This window comes from Macrotis lagotis, chromosome X (assembly GCF_037893015.1).
Source record: "Macrotis lagotis isolate mMagLag1 chromosome X, bilby.v1.9.chrom.fasta, whole genome shotgun sequence".
In the NCBI taxonomy this organism is placed as follows: Eukaryota; Metazoa; Chordata; class Mammalia; order Peramelemorphia; family Peramelidae; genus Macrotis; species Macrotis lagotis.
Window position 1 is genome coordinate 533,900,115 of NC_133666.1, and position 21,834 is coordinate 533,921,948.

Here is a 21,834-nt window from a genome sequence, read left to right on the forward strand (position 1 = left end):
TTAGTAGGTGTTTGAGGCTGTATTTGAGCTCAAATCTTCCTGACTTTGGGTCAAGCATTCTATCTATTGCACCATTCTACTTGGAAGAAAAGAGAAACTTTGAACAGGGTTTTGATTAAGCAGAAATGGAATAGTGGGATGATATTTCAAGAATGAGGAAAGAGCATGAGAAAAGTCCTGTAAGCAAAAAAGTAATGTACTTTTTTAAGGGGACGTGAATAATTCCATTTGACTGAGTAGAGGGATATATAGGAAAGGAGAGGTAGATATAAAGAATGAGGACAGATCATGCAGAAAGAATAATATTCTTAATCATTGTTATATCTTCAAATTGAAATTTCATTATTACTATGCATAATGAAAGCAAAAGATAGGATTGCATTTGTTCCTTTTAAAAAAAACCCTAACCTAATTACATTTTAGCTTTAATTAAACATATTTCCTTGCTAGACTTTAAATTCTGTGATGGAAGGAATTTCACATTGTCCTGCTATCTATCTCCCCAAGCACATAGTACAATGTCTCCTTTAGTAAATGTCCTTTTAATTATTTTAAATGATCAATTAAAAAATGAAAATAGACAATAATATGAACACACATAAACATACATATATACACGCATACATAAATACACTTCCAGGAAGACATATTTTTTATGTTTTGTTTTGTTTTTAGGTTTTTGGCAAGGCAGTGAAAGGGGTTAAGTGATTTGTCCAAGGTCATACAGCTAGGTAATTACTTAAAGTGTCCAAGTCCGGATTTGAACTCAGGTCTTCCTGACTCCTGGGCTGGTGCTCTATCTACTGTGCCACCTAGTCACCCCCAGGAAGACATGTTTTGCATGAATATTTTATTAATGATAAGAATTTTGTAGCCACTTTCTTTTTATGTTAAAATAATTAAAAGATATCTAGGTATTTGATGAATCAAAAAAAATTCACTTAAACAAACAAAACAACTATCAAGAAAGAGGAGTTCATTATTTTGAAACACATAGTAGGAGAGATGAAGGTACATTTTGACATTATTAAGAGAATCCTGTTACTATATTTTTCATTCTTCTGTGGTTTAATTTTCTTTGCTAGATTATTGTAGTAATTTTACTCCCACACATTTTTCTAACTTTCACCTTTTTAACATCAACAATAAGATCTTATGTAGAAGTGATCAGATTTTAAGAACTAATTGATGGCTTTCATGAATTCATTATATAAAGTTGTCCCTTACAAAGCTACCTATTATTTACAAACAATAAAGGAGAATTACAAAAAGTATAACTGAGATTATCAATTATTAAATGATACATTAATCATTTTAAAGTAAATTTTAAAGTAATTTAAAGAATTTAAGAACCATTTACAAGCCACTAAAAAACTAAAAGAATCCACCAAATTCCAGAGGTATTCACCTCTTGTTTTTGCTTCTTAATAAAACCAAATAGTAAACCTGAGAAATTTTTTTTTCAAATGAAGAGTGAATTAACCATATAGTGCTTTTTCAAACTTTATCTAATATCAACTAACGTTATTTGAAATCAAATTTCTTACAAATATTTATAATAAAAACTGTTTACCTGTTGGAGTCAAACAGTCTTTCCAATCAAAATATCCCGCATAAATTCCAGGTTCTAGGGAGCCAACAATAGGATCTGCTTTCAACTCAATGTAATTTTCAAATAGCCTTTGATCTAATTCTTTCAGTGAAGTCATGCTCACCTATAAATACATAAATTGAGATAATATACTTAGGATTTTTCTTCTATTTGGGAAATCAAGAGAGAGCAATAATATTAAACTACATGCTTTAAATGTACTTTATAATCAATTTATGTCATAAAATAGCATTTTTCTAAGAAAAAAATTGTAGTTTTTAAAGTCCACCAAGAGCATGTTTACCTCAGCAACTTAGAGAATTATTTTAGTTTTTTTTTTTTAGGTTTTTGCAAGGCAAATGGTATAAGTGGCTTGCCCAAAGCCACACAGCTGGGTAATTATTAAGTGTCTGAGGCTGGATTTGAACTCAGGTACTCCTGACTCCAGGGCCGGTGCTCTATCCACTGCGCCACCTAGCTGCCCTGAATTATTTTAGTTTTAACAATGAATTATGTCAAGAACATCATATTAATTGTCTAATACTAAAGTTGTATTATACAGGAAGCTATAGTCAAAACATCAACTGAGTATTTTGGTCAATTTTATCAGTTTCAGTTACATATTTTGTTATTAAAATCAAAACATTTTTGAAAACAAAATAATATGAATTTAATTCTGATGTCATTTCAGTCACCAATAATATTTACTGAATATAACAAGGACATATTAAGAGGAACTGAAGGAAATTGGAGCTAAAGGAGACTTTTTTAAACCTTTCTTGGTATTCCCAGCATTTAGTATCATGTCAAGCATATGGTAGATGCTTATAAATTTTTATTGACTAATATGTCAATTAAATATTCTCTATGAGCTAATTGAATAGCTCACCTATGCTGAGCAAGGTATCTTATAATCTGATGGACTTTCAAAGGTGAAATAATATGAATTACTTTAAAATAGTCTCAGGATACAATAAATTTCTATTTAGTCATTTAGGGAATTTCTTGTACTGGTTGAATATTCTATAGCTGACAACAAATATATCATATTGTCAAAATTAAATGATCTATAATATAGATAATTTAGTATGATATAGTAAATTATCTTGAATACAGCTATCTCTCTGAAAATTCAGAAAGCATTTTAAGATCTTGCTATGCCTCATAGTTTGGTTATAAACATTAATTAATAATAACTAAAATGCAAAAAAAATAGAGGATAGTAGTGCCTCTGTCCTGACCTCACAAACCATGCAATTTAAAAAAAATCTCTAATATCCTAAGATCCAGTTAAAAATTTTCTTTGGCCAAGTAAGATTGTTCATATAAAAAGTACTTAAAATAAAATTTATAACTGCATAATGGGTACTTAAGAAAGATAAAATAAAAGGGCAGCTAGGTGGCGCAGTGGATAGAGCACTGGCCCAGGAGTCAGGAGTACCTGGATTCAAATCCGATCTCAGACACTTAACAATTACCCAGCTGTATGGCCTTGGGCAAGCCACTTAACCCCATTGCCTTGCAAAAACCTTAAAAAAAAAGATAAAAAGATAAAAAAGTTTTTTTCTTATCCATGCAAAATGAAAACTAATGTACACAGTAGAGAAAACTGAAGAGCAAATTAATCTGGATCCTATTTGCATTTTATAATCATCTGATAGCTTAAGTGATATATCTTGATTATAAATATTATTATATAATTATTAAGTACAGATAAAGATGAAGTCTATACATGAAAAAGTATGGAACATAAGTGTACAATGTATAGTTGAAGGAATTAATATGTGTTTTGCAAACCTTAAAGGGCTATATAAATGTTAGTTATAATAATAATAATAATGATTATTAATAGTAATATTGTTAATAAAAACATTTCATATTTTGTGGACTTTACAACTTGCAAAGTACTTCCCTCAAAATAACCTGTAATGTAGGTAGTATATGAGAATTTCTATTTCAGAGAAGAAATCAAAGTTCAGAGAAAACAGTAAGATCACAGAATTAAACCAATAAATGCCCTGTCTAGGTCCTGCAGATAAAGATAGAATTTTAAATTTGGATCTTCTGACCCCAATTCCAATGATGTTTTCCCACTACTATATCAGACAGGTTCACACAATATTAATGACTAACAGAATCAGAGCATCTTATATATTATTAGTGTAGAAAACCCTAGTTGTTATATGCAGAGAGAGATTTTTATTAAATTCTGGTACATCAGAATCACAAAATACCCTTTTTAAGCCTGAGAAAGGGGTTCTTAGTTCTCGAGGGACCATTTAATCCAATTATTATTGTCCTCTCCCTTCCTCATTTCTCAGGTGAGGAGATCGACATTCAAATTGGTTATGTGATAGCTCAAAGAAATGAGGGTGTTGTAGTTAGAATCTGAATTCAGGTCCTGTAACATCAAGTTCAATGCTCTTGTACCATGCCCTTTTTCCTGAAGGCAATATAAATTATATAAGAAAAAACACAAGAAGCAAATACTAAGCACTTCAAAAAATTTAGGCATGTTAACACATTAAAAGACTGCATTTATTGGTTTATTAGGTGGTATTGGTAATATGTAGGGTACATTTTACATAATGGAAATTTTGTATTATTTTCCAAAAATAGCTATTAACTACCTCTTTATATACTACCATATTGAGATAGTGGATTTCAAGACCTACTGTAATCTGGTCCTACAATATCTGTTTAATATTATTCCTTGATAATATACCCAATACATGTCCTCTGCTTCCTTATTGTCTACTATATATGTCATGGTCACTCTTGCTGAGGCCTCATACTATATTTTTCCTTACTAGAGAAACATTTATTAAACATCTATCTAGCACAATGTACAAACCAGGTGCTAGGGAAGAGAGAAATATAACTAAAATATGCTTCTTTACCTTTGGCCTATTTAGTAGGGATGATAAGAAAAATTGATAAATATGTTAAATTCAATTAAGTAAATAATTATTAAGTGTCTATTACTTATGAGGTATTTACAGAATGGAATGGTCACACTAGTTGTGAGACCTTGGACAAGGTACCTAATACATCTGCAAATTATACTATTATACCTTATGAGGTTGCTGTGTTTTGAGTTCTGTAAAGCATAAAGTGCTCTATATAGAGTGAACTATTACTAAGTATATGGATATGTTTTTCCTTTTTCTCAGAGAACCCATGATTTCAATGGTGTAGGTCACAGATCTATACCTTTTCTACTCATTGTTTTAGAGAGTTGTTCTGCACAGAGGGAGGTTAAAGGACATGTCCTGGTCACAGAACCACTCTGTCAGAAGCAGATCTTGAACCCAGGTTTTTCTGGCATTGAGAATACCTTTCTATTCACTACATTGACTCTGATAATAAATTTCTGCTGATGCATCCTTAGAAAAACAAATTAACATCACCTATGTTTTATTATTTATTTTGTTAAACATTTCCCAATTAAATTTTAATCTGGTTCTGACTGAATTGGGACTTTGGGCATCCTAGCCAAAAGTTTAACACCTCTGCATTGCCCTAGGGCTGCTCCTTACTATTATAAGAAAAAGTCTTGTGATTTAATTGGTATAGGGAACTGTCAGATGAGGAAACTCATGAGGGGTAGGGCAGAGCTGCTCAAAGTAGGAGAGAGGAGAGGTCTTCAGACAATTTTCGAGTACTTTTTGAAAGAAAAGATGGAAGATAAAAATTGGCATCTGAGATAAAAAAAAGTACTTCAAGAATATTTTAAGTCTTCCTCTCCTCTTTCTAGGTTCTTGATACCTCTGCCTTGCCCTTTCCAGAGGCCAGCATTAATCTCAACCAATAAGGAGAAAACCTCATACCAATGGGCTCTGGGATTGGGGTTACACTTTTAATAGTGGGAAGGCATTAAGATGAGCTATTTTCATAGCATGGCTACAGTGCCTATCTCTAAGTCAAAAGACATCTTGGGGTCTCAATTTTTTCATTTATAAAATGGATATGCTCATCCAATTTACCCCAATGGTTTACTGCAATTAAAATGTCTTGTAAACCAAACAGTATTATCTACATAGATATGAGCTATCATTCCTGATTTAAGAGGATGGGAAAGTGCAAAGAGTGAAGGAACTTAATAAAACTAGAAGAGCAGGGCAAATAAGAGAAGAAAGGGGAGCAACAAAAGACTGAGTCAAGCATTTTAAGTGCTAGGCAAATATAGTTTATTCCAAAGAAGAGGAATTCAATAATAATGTGGGAATTAATAGGAAAAAAGTAATTTCCATATTATTACTGTTGCAACTTGTCATAATAGAGTTCTGGACTTTGTAGACAATGAACACTTGAGTTGGAATTCCACTTAGATACCTGAGTAAATCATCTAAGCTTTTGGTCACAGGTTCCTTATCTGAAAAATGGGGTTAATAATAGCACTAACATTGTCAAGTCACAAAGATGAAAGAATCAAATGAGATGTGTCAAGTGTTTTGCAAACCTTAAACACCTATAAAAATGTTAGCTATTACTACATATATATACTCTGCTGTTGCATTTCATCAAAACAGGTGACAAATCAATTTGTATCAAAAATCTACAATGTGCAAGGCATAATGCCAGGTGCTAGGAAGATATAGTAAAAAAAGACCAGTTTCTGACCTCAAGGAAATTCCTTTATAATTTACTTTTTGATGCTCCAAGACTCAGCTTAAATCTCATTTCTTCTAAGAAGGATTGCCTGACAATTTAAATACCCCTAAATTCAGGATAACATGAATAGCTATTTTGGAGATAGTTAGCAAAAGACTTCTTTTTTTAAATTTATTTATTCTTATTTTTGTACAAATGATGTTTTTTTATACACTACTAAAATACTCTTGTTTAATAGTAAACATGATACCTCCTCCCCCCCAAATATAGACCCAGATGAGTGATAAAGTAAAGAGAAAAAATTAAAATTATTGTTATTAATGATAATAATGATGATGATGATGGGTACAGCCAGGTGGAGTGAACGGAGCACCTGAGCCCAAATCCAGCCCCAGACACCCAACAATCACCTAGCTGTGTGACCCCAGGCAAGTCACCCCAACCCCATTGCCCTGAAAAAAACAAACAAAAAAAAAGACCCAAAATAAAATAGTAGTAGTAGTAGTAGTAGTAGTAGTAGTAGTAGTAGTAGTAGTAGTAGTAGTAGTAGTAGTAGGGGCAGCCAGGTGGCGCATCAGACAGAGCACTGGCCCTGAAGCCAAAAGCACCCAGGTCCAAATCCAGCCTTAGACATCCAACAATCACCCAGCTGTGCAGCCCCAGGCAAGTCACCCAGCCCTATTTAGAAAGACTTCTAAAGTGGTTTCACAGAACTAAAGGTTTTACTGATCAGCTAGGTGCCTAATACAGTGGAATGAGCAATGGATTTAGAATCCTAAGGCCTATATTGGAATACTGGCATCATTAAATACAAATTAGTAATTGGATTCAGGCGTTTTAGTATTTTTTCTGAATGTCTCACATAGATTCCAGGACAGATGGAAGGATGACATTATAAAAATAGTATTATATAACAATATGTTGAATGTAAATAAAGTCAATGCCAAGTAAACAATTATTTTTTAAACTCTGAATTCCCTAGTAAAGATGGCACTGGTTTATTTTATCAAGGTTTTAAAGAAACAATACAATACCAGAAAGTAATTTGGAAATTGTGCCCAACACACACAACCATCCACACAGACACACAAAATCTCTCTCCCACAAAAATCAAGCTTTAAGTGTGTTCTTGTCACTACAAAACTACTGTATAAATTATAATTAAGCACAGGTTAGGTTAGCCTTTTTCATGTAAGCTAAATTATGATGTCTGTCTTAAACTCTAGTAGATGGCAAGTTTTATCTCACTTAGTATTCCTTTAGGGTTAATAAATACTGAGGTTAAAGTACTGCTTTTTTTCTACTGTTCTCAATGCTTCCTTCTTCTTGTCAAAATAGTAGGGAGAAGGGGTATTCTGTTGGTGGAAAGTAGAAGAGGCCCATAAAATACCATGACACCAGCACAAGAAAATTATTTGAGATGTTTTTAGCTCATGGCAGCGGGGGTAATAAATGCATAGGTACTTCCTTCAAGTTATTTAAGGAATGTTTCTAGGATAGTGGGAAGGGGGGATAATTGCATATATATATATATAGTGATGAGAAAGATATTTGTAATAAAATTGACATTTCTATATTGCTTTAAGATTTGCAAAGTTAGGGGAAGCTAGGTGATGCAGTGGATAGAACACCCTGACCCTGGAGTCAGGAGGACCTGAGTTCAAATCCAGCCTCAGACACTTAATTACCTAGTTGTGTGGCCTTGGGCAAGCCATTTAACCCCACTGCTTTGCAAAAAAAAAAAAAAAAACACCTAAAAAAAGATTTGTTAAGTTGTGTGCGTGTATATGTATATTAACTTATTTGGTTCTCACAAAGAATTATAAGAGTCAAATGAAATCAGTTCAGGTTTAAGATTGGAAGAAGCAGTACAATAATGGGCACCATGAAGTTTGGCATTCAGTCTTTCTTTGGGGAAAGCACTGTATAAGTCTTTATTATATGATGAAGGTGAGGGGTTAGAGATAAAAGAGAGGGACTTGAGGAAAGAAGAGGTTTAGAACAGTTATTATAGGGAACGTGACTTTTTTTGCTTTAATGCCCAGATTAATATGTCCAAACTCCTCCACAAATGTATGCTTGGCAATTACAATCATCACTAAACCTTTATGATCTTCCATTGAGTTTTCAGTCTTTATCACATAATTATTTATTCCCAGGGAATCTTCAATTGTGACCTATTATTTCAGACCTCTTAGTCCTATCTCCTAACTAGAAGGAACATGCTTTACAAGTAAACACACATACACTCTGATCAATATTCATAATTCCAGAGGACTGATGATGAAATTATGTTATCCATCCAGATTTAAGGTAAAGGATGAAACACATATTTTTGGACCAGTCATAGAGAAAATTTGTTTTGCTGAACTATGCCTATTTGTTACCATATTGGTTTTTCTCTCTCTCTTTTTTCCCCCCCCTAGGTGGAGAAGTGGAGAGAGAAAATAGATTTCTATTAAGTTTTTAAAAGAGAGGTGGGGAGGACTGCTACAAATGTGAAATGTTGCATGTATTTTCAGATGAGGTCACTATCATTTGTTATACTTAGCTGTTTTACTTTGGTTACAAGAGATCTCTCAAGAAGCAGAATTAATTAATGTAATATAAAAATAAAACATAAATAATTTTTTTTAGGTTTTTGCAAGGCAAATGGGGTTAATTGGCTTGCCCAAGGCCACACAGCTAGGTAATTATTAAGTGTCTGAGACTGGATTTGAACCCAGGTACTCCTGACTCCAGGGCCAGTGCTTTATCTACTGCGCCACCTAGCCACTCCAACATTCATAAAATTAAAAAAAAATTACTTGAGGTTATACTCAATCATGAAATGTGAAATAAATTACACAACAGAAAGGTTTTTAGAATAAATTTTTCTGTAAAGCAACTTCCCGCTGTCATATCAAAAAGAAGTATCTAGTTTATATCTAGGTTAAAATGTAGAGGTAAAAGAGGCCATAGGGGGCCAAAATTAAATTTCTACAGAGATTTGGAGTGAAGATGACATAATCATAATCGGCATGCTGTTGGATATTCTTTGAAATCACAGAAGGCTATCTTTATCACTTAGAACAATGGAATATGGAATAGTATTGTTAGAGAGATGAAACATTTCCCTGGAATTGCATAATTTAAATTTATCAAAACAAAACTACAAGCTAAGACTTACTGATGTTATCAACAGTATAGCCACAGGTTCCTTCCTCTTCTACTCCCTCCCTTAAGTAAGATTTTAAAGTGGGGAGCAGAGGTAGAATCAAATCCTGCTTATAGTAAATTTTGCTAGTATATTTAAAATAGGCTAGTAGCCTTCTATTTATTTTTATAAATGTTAAATGAAGACTCCCAGGACTTTTAAAGAGAATCCTTCCAGAAAAGAACAGAACCATAGAAGTGTCACCAAGAATGACTTTGAATTTAAATGGAAGAAAAATGATTTTTGGTATTTACAAAAAAAAGAGCTCATGACTAAAGTGATAGGTTTGCTTTAAGGGTTGTAATGAGAAATGTTTTAAAGGAGTCACCTGAGGGATCAGCTGGTAAGGCTAATTCTAGAAACAATGACTGCTCACAAAGTCCAAAATAGGTCTGTCAACCTGGCAGTGTACCAATTTTTATTTTCTTGATGTGGTTTTAAAAACAGATTCTTTTATTCTAAGAGATTATGACTGTTCTATATCTTCTATTTTTGCAATTTAATGAAAATTTCAGTTCTAATTTTGAATGTACACAACCATTAGAGGTGGATACATGCTTAAAAGGATTTGTATATGTGTATTTTATTTACTTGTTATTTCTTCTGCATATACCAACTTGAATTCAATTCACATACTGAATCCAGAGAAAGGAAGAAATGAGATTCAAATAAAAATTTTTCTCTCAGAAACTAATATTTTACAGTACATGCCACAAGTTCATAAAAAGAGTGTTATCAGTAATAGAAGGTCAGTCAGATGACCAAGAGCAAACTGAGTAGATCCTAGACTGCAATGCATTATCTTCTATTAGGAGACCTACAATGAGTAACTATTTCTTAAGAAGCAAAAAGATAGAAACAAGAAGAATGACTTAACTTCCAATAGCACCCCCTTTCATGGAGACTATTGGCTTTTGAAAAGGAAGAAGATAAGGGTTTGATACTCATTGTTGGTTAGCAATATCTTTTTGTCAACATAAAAAACTCTAGATCTTTGTGGTGGTTTCCTGTTGTCAATTAATTCACCTGAAATATGGAATGGTAACAAAAATACTATGCACTAAGTCAGGGCATTTTAACCTAAGGTCCATAAACTTTTAAAATAGTATTTTGGTAACTGCATTTTAATCTAAAACTTGTATTTTGACATATTTAGTTTCTTTGTAACCTTGTCTTTTATTTTATGCATATAAAAACATTTAGAGAATAGATTCACAGTTTCACCAAATTGACAAAGGGGTCTGTAGACCAAAACCAGCTAAGAATCCCTGCTTTAAGTATTGTCAAGTTCGACATGGATCAATTTAAAATTTAAAGTGTGAATTATCTTTTAAAAAATAACTAACTTTTGAGGAGGAGGGGAAAAAAGGTAAGAAAAGCAAACTTCAGCTTTAGTTGCTGAGTCTATTTTCTATGTAATCTTTATCCCTAAGGTATTCTGGATGAAAAACAGATTTCAACAAACTGATTTTGTTGTAATAATCTGGTGTCTCCCTAAATGGTTTCCTATTTGTTATTCTGTAATATGTATATAGTTCCTTCTAGTTACTTGTAAAACTATTGAGGATGAAGACATATCAGGAATGAGATTAAAAACCAAAGTTTTTACTTCTGCTGTAACCAGTTCCTAATCATCTCATACAATATTTAGATAACACTCAAAGTGATCTCCAGCATATAGGCTGGTGCCATTAAGAGATAATGTTATAAAAATGAAGTACCATTCTGAGAGAAAAATATTATTGCTGAACTGGAAGAGATAACCTTTTACTTATAAACAACAAAAATTTCTGGAAATAAACTAGACACTTGGCCCTAAAGGCCCAACATTTCTCATCAGGATGATTAATCTTTACGAAAAGGCAGGAAAACGAGACACATATAAAGCCGCCCACCTTGACATTTTCATTCTTTGAAAAGAAAAATCCCAATCTAGAGTTTATGAATAAGAGCCATCATCTTAAAAACGATACGATTCATCAAGAAGGCACTTAGAGTATAAGACTAGCAAGATTAAGATCTCTCATTCTTTGCATTGAGAAAACTGTATTAACATTAAGGAGTAATTCTAGCAAACCTTTACTTAGAAATCTGATAACCCTTTGCCCAGGAAGAAATAAACCTTTAATAACAAGGTTATTTCATCTTCACATCTCTCCCTAATCAAGAAAGCTAATATAAACAATAAAATATAACTTGTTTTTGAAATTTCAGCTGTTTAAACAGGGACCTGATTTCAGTCCAAGCCCTTAATTTTAATGGAGGAAAAATAAATGTTTCTATTTGAGGCAAAAAAAGTTTTACATCTTTTATGTGAGAGGCTTATTTACTCTCAGCACTGTAGCTGAGGTAGAATGGGATCAATGAGCAAGAAAGGAGTAGTTGGGAGAAATAAGCAGAAGGAAGATGTGCATTTCTTTAGATTTTGCATTCTATCTTGCTGTTGTCTGTAAGCTTGTTTATACAGCCTTTAAACCCTTTCTTTATGGGTCATATCTGATGGTTTCTAAAATACTGAGTTTGGTAGGTTTTTCCTTTCAGTTTTGAGAAGTATTTTTACATAGGAGGTAAATAATTCTTCTCAGAGAGGACTAACTAATATGCTTATTTGAAGTAACGTTAAGAAGCTTTCAAAAGAAATAAAAGAATATCATTTTGTACTATAAAGATGTTTTTAAGGTAAATAGGGAGAAGGAAGGGAATCATTCAGGTGGCTGGAAGGGATTGAGAGATGATTAGGAAATAACCTGAAAAATAAGTAGCTTTAAAATATCTTGCCAGTTTTACATGATTATTTCTGCTTACCTGTGTTATTTTTTCTATTCCTTGAAAGTTGTGTTTTTCAAAATGTTCAGCTATATTTAAGAAAGTGTGACGTTCCAGGTAACAGCAATTACTTAGCACTATCAAAAGCCGCTGTTCCTAAAGCAAAATAGATTTTGGGAGAATTAAATTTAAAACAGTAACAAATCATCATAACAGTATAGAGAACACTTATTCTTAAATTTGTTTTGAGCATTTACTTTTGTTCATATCATCAGGCAGTTTTTTGTGTTTTTAGTTGTTCCTTTTCTAATATTCCCAGAGAACTACAAGATAATTCTTTATAATGATTCATTACTATATGGATTCAGATAAACCAAAAGTCAAAGCATGCTACTTATTAAATTTAACATTTACAATAGAAAAAAAATTTTATATAACACATAATCTTTGTTTGATCTGTACACCCCCCAAAGAGTTCTATTGTATGAGTGATTTATTTTTATTTGCTTAATTTAACCCTTAATCTGAAAAAGCCTTATAAATAGATAGTTCTATAAGGTAAGAAAGAAAATATGAAAACTGCCACCTATAATTTAAAAATATTTTAAGACTTTGTAAAATAATTATGCCTTAATATATGATGGTGGCCTATAAGGAATTGTAAACATTTTTTCTCAATTTCCTTGTGAGGTGGCCAAGATGTATACCAATGATTTTTATCTTGATCATTATCCTTGATGTCTCTGCAGTTTTCACACTGCTGATTATCCTTCCCTCCTTGGTTTTCCTTCTTTAGGCACCACTCTCTTCTGGTTCTTCTCCTACCTATGTGACTTCTCCTTCTCTATTATGCCTTCTAATTATACCTGTTCCTGGTTCTCTTCTCTTCTACCTATATACTAGGTTCACTTGGTAATCTTAAATTCCCATGGACTTAATCACCATGTCTATACCGATGATTTTCAGATTTATTTATCTTACTCAACCACTCTGCTGACCTCTAGTCTCAAAACTCCAGCTACCTTTTTAGTTATCTTGAACTGGAGCTTTAGAAGATATCTTAAACTAAAACGACCAAAATGGAACTCATCACCTTTCCCAAAAGACTCCTTAGAGTGCGACACTATCCTCCTCTGTCCCTCAAGCCTACAACCAAAAGTTATCTGGAATGTTTATGTTCTCTAAGCCTCAAGTATCTGATCTGTTGCTAAGTCTGTTACTGTCACTTCTGCAACAATTCTCCAACATGCCTCCTCTTCTCTGCCACTGCTCTTGCTCTCTGGTAGGAAGGCCCATCACCTCCAATTTCTGGTTGGCAGGTCTGCCTACCTTCAAGTTTCTCTTCTTGTCAATCCATCCTCTCGTCACTCACCAAAGTAATTTTCCTAAAATACAAGTCTGACCTTGTTACATACAACTTCACCCTCCACATAATAAACCCTCCACTGGTTCCAGGAGCAAATACAAAACACTATATTAGACATTCAAAGTCCTTTATAACCTAGCCCCCTGCCTATCTTTCCAGTTTTCTTTGATTTTACTCTCTGTCATGTACTCTCAGATTCTGTGATACTGGCCTCCTGGCTGTTTCCACAGGCCCAACATCTCTTGGCTCTGGGCATTTTCTCTGGCTGTTCCCATGCCTAGAATGATCTACCTCTTCAACATCACGTCCTGACTTTCTTGAATCCTTCAAATCCCAAAGAAAATTTATAGGAAGACTTGAACCCCTCTTAATTCTAGAACTTTCCTTCTCTTAATTATTTCTTATTTATCTTATATATAGCATAGTGCCTGGCAAATAGTAGGCACTTAATAAATGATTACTGATTACTTTAATAATTTCATTCTGACAGGGAAAAACAAAGGTCAAGTGATTTCCTTCATTTTGGCAAGTTATCCTTAGTGATTGAATAAAGCTAGAATCTAGCTTTCCACTCCTAATCTAATCTCTTACCTACTGAAACACTTTCTCCTTTATCACTATTACTAGATTCAACTGCTGAAAAATAAATTATTATACTTCAGAAGAACTAGTTTTGTAAACAAAATTCTAAGAACAGAGTTCATATTGCTACCATGATTCACTCTAGAGTACTTTTTCCTATGGCCACTAATGTATGAATGTATTCTCTGGAATAACCATGACTAATTTAGTACTTTGATATAAGATCCTCTTACTAAAAACAAGGCAAAAAGCACTTTCCAGGAAAATGCTTCTGCTCTGCACTTGTCAAAATTTTATGCATTTAATCAATATAGAGTTTATATTAATTCAAATTCAGTGTAATGGATGTTAAGATACAGTTCTTTCCTCTAAGGTAAACAAAAGATATGCAAACTATAGTCCTTGAAGTCATAACTGCTAAGCTATACTTATATTTTCTAATATTTCAATTTAGATCATGCCAAAAAAGGACCTTCAAAAAGCAAACTCCCCAAGCCTTCAACAGGTTTTACTTTTTATTCCTCATAAGACTAAATTTTTCAAGTGGGAGCTGCCTATTCTCTCACCAATTTTTCTCAGTCTCAAATATGATGATAAAATTAGGAAGTAGCCCCTCATGAAGAATACTACAGAGAAGGCTTAAGTATAACTTAAGAGCCTTCAAATAATCAAGGACTAAGTAAAGCTACCAGAACCAATACAGTAGTGTGGAACAAGGAAAAAGAAGGAAGTGAATGGGGAGTTATCTTTCAGTTCCTTGCCACAGTTCTTTTCATACAGTAAGCATGTACTAATTGTTTGTCAAAGTAAAATGAAAAGTGAGGAAAGTAACTTAGAATAAAAGACAAGTTAGTACTGACAAAGAAACAGCCAAGACTGGGAAAGACCACCATTAGAATTACTCCCCAGTCATGTCTCTGAACCCTAAGCCTAGGTATTATGATGACTTTGTAGTTTTTGCAAAGTACCCAGAATAATAGGTATAATATATCACTAGTCAATTTAAAATATGGCATCCATCAACAAATCCTAAACTGTTTTTTAGGAAAATGTTATCCATTATCAGTTTAATCAATTGGCTATTTTGGTTACTATTTCACTTATTCTTACTCCTTAGAAATTTATTGTTTTACTTTAAATTTTATTTATATTTTTACTATCTTACAATTTTCTGATTCTTTTGCCCGCTCCACCATACAGCTTTTCCATGAAATGAATACAAGCACTTTGTTTCCTTCCATTACAAAATAAAATCTAAACTCCTTAGGCTAGGATTCAAGGCTCTATGTGATCAGGCCACTATCAACTTTTCAAGTTTAATTTCATTTACTATTTTCTTGTCATCTCCTCCATAAAGCTTTCTATGATTCTTACACCAGAAAATTACCTCTTTTTTCTCTGAACTCCAATGCACCTTGTTTACATTTTGCCTACCTCACAAGGGAGTCAGTGTGTTAAGTCACATTAGTTATATAATTTGAACTGAAACTTTAGCTCTAAGATCATTCTCAAATAAGTTTTATTCATGGCACAGGTGAAAAATTAATCTTTTTTGTGAAAACTTCGAAGAAAATATTGCATTATAGGTGTTCCAAAGAATTAAGATAATACTCAATAATTTAATATAATGCATTACTATAAATAGTTTAACATTCTAGTCTTAGTAGTATATTAACAATATGAAATCAGTGAATAAAAAGTTGGTCAAGGTGAACAATATTATCCAATCTAGCCCTTTCAATTTGAAGGAAAGGAAAAATAAGAGGCAGTGAGGTAAAGTGACTTATCTGTGCTCACAAGGCCAGATAGTGGAGGAATGGCCTGAATTCTATTCATATCTATGATAGGACATATCTCTAGTCACCAGAAATGATTTATTTAGGAATTAATTTTTTCATGGACACACACACACACACACACACACACACACACACACACACACACAAAAATGGACCCCTTTTATTTTCCACTTACTGAAGATAAACTGAAGTCTTCATGAATACTTCCAAATAAATCGGGAGAGGAAACATCAACTGAAAGGCTAAAAGTAAAAAGAAAGGAAGTAGTTATGGTAACTTTCTATGACCTGAGCATTCTATGATTATAGCTCCAGAGTGGTCCAATAAGCTCATTTTATGTAATGCTAACAATACAGAACTCTCAGTTTTTGTTTAAGGACTCTTCTATAAGCTCTTTTAAAAAATTCATTTTGTGGATAAATTACTTAATTTAAAACATACATATAAACATATGGTGACATATTTCTGAATATTTGGTAATATGTTTCTGATTGCCATGGTAGATTCCCAAGGATTCAGATACTAGAAACTCTTTAAAATCTTAGAATAAAGGTCTTAGTAATACTCATTTAGGACAGATTTCAAAATTATATTTAATCTATTATATATGTACTTCCAAATAACTAACCATAGTATAATTACATGATTTCTAAGTTTGCTCAGAAATCCTGGGTGACTTATAAAAAAGTTAATCTGTAAAATAAGTTCAAGTATCCAAAAACAGTATTATAAAGAGACTCCACACTTCGTCAGGTATAATTATAAATACAAATATGTATATATGTATACATACACACGTGAAAAAGAACTTTGAAGAATTAATCCAAAGAGCTGGGTTTGAGTCCTAGCCCTGTTAGTTATATTTAGAGTAACCTTGGGGCATGTTCCTTTGCTTCTTGGATACTCACTTTCATCATCCAAGAATGATTATATTGTTTCAAGAATGTATAACAAAGACTAATGTGGACAATCATAAGATCACAGATTTAGATCTGAATGTCATAAAAAAGCAAGTACATATAAAGGTGCTTTGTAACCATAAAATATGTATATACATACACACATACAAACATACATACATATATATAAAATGTATATACACATATATATAATTAAACCATATCAGTGAGGATTATTATAAACACTATTAATGAGACTTTATTAATAAAAACAGAATGACATTAATTCTTATTGGCAAAATCAATATTTACTAAAACAATTCTTTAAATAGATTAGATAATATCAAGTTTTTAATGGGACTGTACTATTATAAAGTATCATATTAATAGCAATAGCAACAAAATAGATACCTGTATAGAAATTTACAATTATAAAGCAATTTTACATAATTAGTCCATTCAATTCTATTACATATAATATTAAAAGTAATATTAAGAAAAATGTCATTTTTTTCCATGTTCTATAAGGTGTTTTGTTCACAATCTGGGTGGTAAAAGTGTGATCCACTTTATTTTTCCATTCTATTAGTTGACATTTAAGTTAGAGTATAAACTCAATGAAGGCAGATGCTATGTCCAGACAAAAATAACAAAACATTCAAGAATTTGAAGAGAAATAATAAAAAGGAATGAAAAAGAAATGGTACTTCTAGATTTCAAATTTATAAGGCAATAATAAAGAATATTCTTTTGTTGAAAATTAGATCAGTGGGATAAATAAGATAAGAATTAGAAGCTTAAACTCAATAAGCTAGAGTTAAATAAATCAGAGAATATAAATTTCTGCAAGGAAACACCCTATTTGATAGGAATTACTGGGAAAATGGGAGGCAGTTTGACAGAAAATTAGGTTTATATCAATATAACCATTTTATGAAAACTAACTCTAACAATAAAATGCTATTTTATTTTAGTACAATACTATGGCTAATGAGAAATCTAAACCAAAAATGGATAGAAAATAATACAAAAGATAAAAATAGAAAATTTTTATTTCATGAAATTGAAAACCAAGGGAATTAAGATGAGAAAGGAAGCCACAGATTAGAAAGAATCTTTGATTAGATAATGTGATATCCTATAAGAAATTAACACACATATTTGACTAAGAGCTAATTCCTATTGTAGAAATGGTCAACGGATATAAATAAAAAAAAATTCTCAAAAGAATTGTGTGAAAGACGGTTATAAATCACTGCCAATAAGAAGGGCAAATCAAAATAGTTTATGCTCAGGGAATTAGCAAACAGCAAAAATCTGCCTTCTCTCACTTGTCTAACCCCACCTACTCAGTTGAAAATGGAAAAAAAAACCCTCTTGTGCAAAGATGTATAGTCAAGCTCAAGCAACACAAATTTCTGCACTTGGCTATTTCAAAGAAAATAAAGTAAAAAGTGTGTGCTTGTATGTGTGTGCACACCTATGCATGTGTCTTTATGTGTGCTTAATTTTACACCTTGAGGCTTTCACTTCTCTATCAGGACGTAGGTACCATATCATTAATTCTCTGGAAACATTCACTATATTCATGTATTCCTAAGTCTTTCAAAATTATATGTCTTTACAATATTGTTGGTTTTATTTTTCTCTTGGTTCTATTCATTTCATTTTGCATCAATTCATAGAAGTCTTCTCAGGTTTCTCTGAAATCATCCCCTTCATAAGTTCTTATAGGACAATAGTATTCTATCACATTAATATACTGTAATTTGTTTAGCTATTCCTTAATGGCAACTTTTTCAGATTCCTATTCTTTGCAACGTAAAAAAGAGCTATATTTGTGAATTCCTCTCTCAATGTAGCCTTCCTCTAATTTCCTTGACTACCTTCTCCCCTTTCCTTTCTATTTCCCTGTTGAGTGAAGTATATTTGTGTTCTCAGCTCCTTGTGTTTGTTTTTTTTTTCCTCTGACAAAGTGAAAATGAGAAATCAGTTGCTCTCCTGACCAGTCCCACCTTATTTGTATCTATATACCCTGATTATGTGAAACAAATTTCCCTATCTTTTCATTCCCTTCCTCTCATCATATTCTATTTTCCCCTATCTTTCCAACTATTCTTTGAAAATCAAGATATAGGGACAACTAGGTGGCACAGTGGATAGAACACTGGCCCTGGAGTCAGGAAGATCTGAGTTCAAATCCGAACAGACACTTAATAATTACCTAGCTGTGTGTTGGGCAAGTCACTTAACCCCACTGCCTTAAATAAAAAATTAAAAAAAAAAGAAAAGAAAATCAAGATATAGTAGAATCACTAACAGATGTTCAGTCTAATTAAGACACCTTCTATGACCCTTGAGGATGTTTTCCTTTCGTTATTTATCTTCATTCTAGTGTTTGAACTTCAAAGATTCCAGGTAGCTCTGATCTTTTCATCAGGAATGCTTGGGAATCCTTTTTTCATTAAAGGTTTATTCCTAATCCAACCTAATCCAACCCTTCCCTGTAGCATTATACTCAGTTTTATCAAATATGTTTCTCTTGACTTTTATAAAGTCTTTGCTTTCTTGAATGTAAAATTCCAAGCAATTTGCTCCTTTATAGGAGGTGTTGCTAAATTGTATGTGATCCTGACTGTGTTTCCTCAGTTTCTGAATTCTTTCTGGTTGTTTATAATATTTTTTTCTTTGATCTGGAATTTCTGGATATTCTACTATCAAGCTCCTCAGAGTTTTCCTTCTGTGATTTCTTTCAGGAGGTGACCAATAGATCCTGTCTATTATCTTCTTGCCCTCTAACTCTAAGAGATTTGGGTAGTATTTTTTTTTTAAGTTTCTTGAAATATGATCTAGGTTCTTTTTTTGGCCATAGCTTTGAAGTAGTTTAATGATTCTTAAATTTTCTTCTCTTCAATGTTTTTCAGGTCAATTATTTTTGCTATGAGATGTTTTACATTTTATTTTCTTCCATTTTTTCAGTTTTTTGTTTTTAATATTTCTTGTTATCTCATCAAGTAATAATCTATTTGGTTCATTCTAATTTTCAGAGAATTTTACTGCTTGGACAAGGTTTTATATCCCTTGTGCCAAGTTATTAATTCTCTTTCTAACTCTTTCTTCTATAGTTCTCATTTCTTTTCCAATTTTTCCTCAACTATTCTCATTTTATTTATAAAAAGCATTAACTTTTTTCATAAATCTTGCTTTATCCTTTTCAGAAATTCTAGTTGATTTAATGCCTAAGTTGTATTTTTTTGAAACTTTTCTTGTAGTAGATTTTTAAAAAGTCCTTGTCTTCTTTAGTGTCTTGAGTATCACCATTTTTATTTGCTCATTCTTCCAGCCTAGTTTCTGATTCTGGACTTGATGTCAGAACCAACACAGCATACTAGGTTAGTCCTGTTGCTGCTTTTTTGGGGGTTACTGAATATTATTCCAAGGTCTTAGGGATAGCTCAGGCTATCCTAGCAAGATTTCAGTGTTCTCAGACTGGTATGACTTAGGTAGCTATTTCCCTAATCTGAGCTCTGCCAGCTCCTGACTGGGGTTTTGATCTGAGCAATAACAGATTGCTCCTGGATTCTGTCACTGTCACAGAGTCTTCTAGCTCTGGTGATTTGGGACAGAACTTTTATCCTACTAGATTTCCCAACCTAATCCATATTTGTGGTACTTACTGAGTAGTATCTATATCTCCATCAGGCTTGGTACTCAATTGTTCCAGACAATATATAAAAACCTAAGGAAGAAATAATAATATTCAGATATCAACCTTTTTTTGTGAACTTTAAAAAGTTTTATATAATAAAATGGCAAACTTTTTTTTTTGGTTCAACAGATGCTTAAAATAAATTATTTTCTTTTTTTTTTTTTTGCAAGGCAAATGGGGTTAAGTGGCTTGCCCAAGGCCACACAGCTAGGTAATTATTAAGTGTCTGAGACCGGATTTGAACCCAGGTACTCCTGACTCCAGGGCCGGTGCTTTATCCACTGTGCCACCTAGCCGCCCCTAAATTATTTTCTTAAAAAAATTTTTTTTAACTGGTTCTGATGTAGTAAAAATCATTCCTTCCCCCTGTCCCACTTCCCAACCCCCCCAAAACACAGAGACTCCCATTTATTCTAATTCCAGACGCAAGGATATTTCATTGGGAAATATAGCCCAAAATATTAGTATACATCTGAAACACTTAAACAAAATGATCAAAGATAAAATATATAAAATATTATTTCATTAGACTATTAGAACTGGAAGAGACCTTAGAAGTACATAAACCAATCTTTGTCATCTTTTAGATGAGGTGTTACATCTCTTCTTTGAATCAGGCTATTATTGACCTTAGGGTAGGGATTCTGCCTTATCTAAACTTTGTATCTTTTCTATCACAGAAGATGTTGAATAGATATTGGTTGAATTTAAAATTACAATCAACATCACACTGGCAAAAAGGGTGAGATGTTTGAGAGGTCTACTGACCATTCTTTGTTTTGTACATTTTCAATTATTATGAACATGAAAAGAAATTGAGAGATTACATCACTCTTGAGCTTACTATACATTATTGCTTTTTGAATATTTACCTGCATGATATTGATGCTTAGCTGGCATACCTCTTCCTGTGTTTTAGGTTGCTGAAAAACCTGGAAGAACATTTACAATGAACACTTTGGGTCTTTACTAAGGCAAAGGACAGTTTCATTGGTATAACTACATCTTTCTATTGTTTTTTAATTTATTGCTATGTAAAGCATGAGGGGAAAAAAAGAAATGAAAATATAGGAATAAGTGATATAAGTGATTAACAAAATAACTTTTAGTGTGTAAGAATAACATTAAAGAGTATATTAAGGGTCAATAGTATATTTAACTAGAATATCATAGCATCATTCTACCACTCATAATCCCCATCTTAAAACCAGAAAAAATACACAACACAATTAATTACACAAAGCACATGCATATTGGGAGAAAGACTAAGAGGTTTTGATTTGTGCTAAAATGTCTTAAAAATCTATTGCCA

The 21,834-nt window shown here is 32.5% G+C and overlaps 1 protein-coding gene across 3 annotated transcripts in view; it reads right to left on the minus strand.

Annotated features, from left to right (window-relative positions):
- The window catches only part of EXOC2 (exocyst complex component 2), a 234,013-nt gene that overhangs the window by 57,545 nt on the left and 154,634 nt on the right, over positions 1-21,834 (minus strand). For all 3 annotated transcript variants that reach the window (XM_074199429.1, XM_074199428.1, XM_074199430.1), the window contains exons 19-23: positions 21,395-21,454; positions 20,491-20,552; positions 16,090-16,156; positions 12,207-12,323; positions 1,574-1,715 (exon numbers count right to left, since the gene is read on the minus strand). In XM_074199429.1, coding sequence (XP_074055530.1) covers positions 1,574-1,715; positions 12,207-12,323; positions 16,090-16,156; positions 20,491-20,552; positions 21,395-21,454 — 448 coding nt within the window. The remainder of the gene's footprint in view (positions 1-1,573; positions 1,716-12,206; positions 12,324-16,089; positions 16,157-20,490; positions 20,553-21,394; positions 21,455-21,834) is intronic.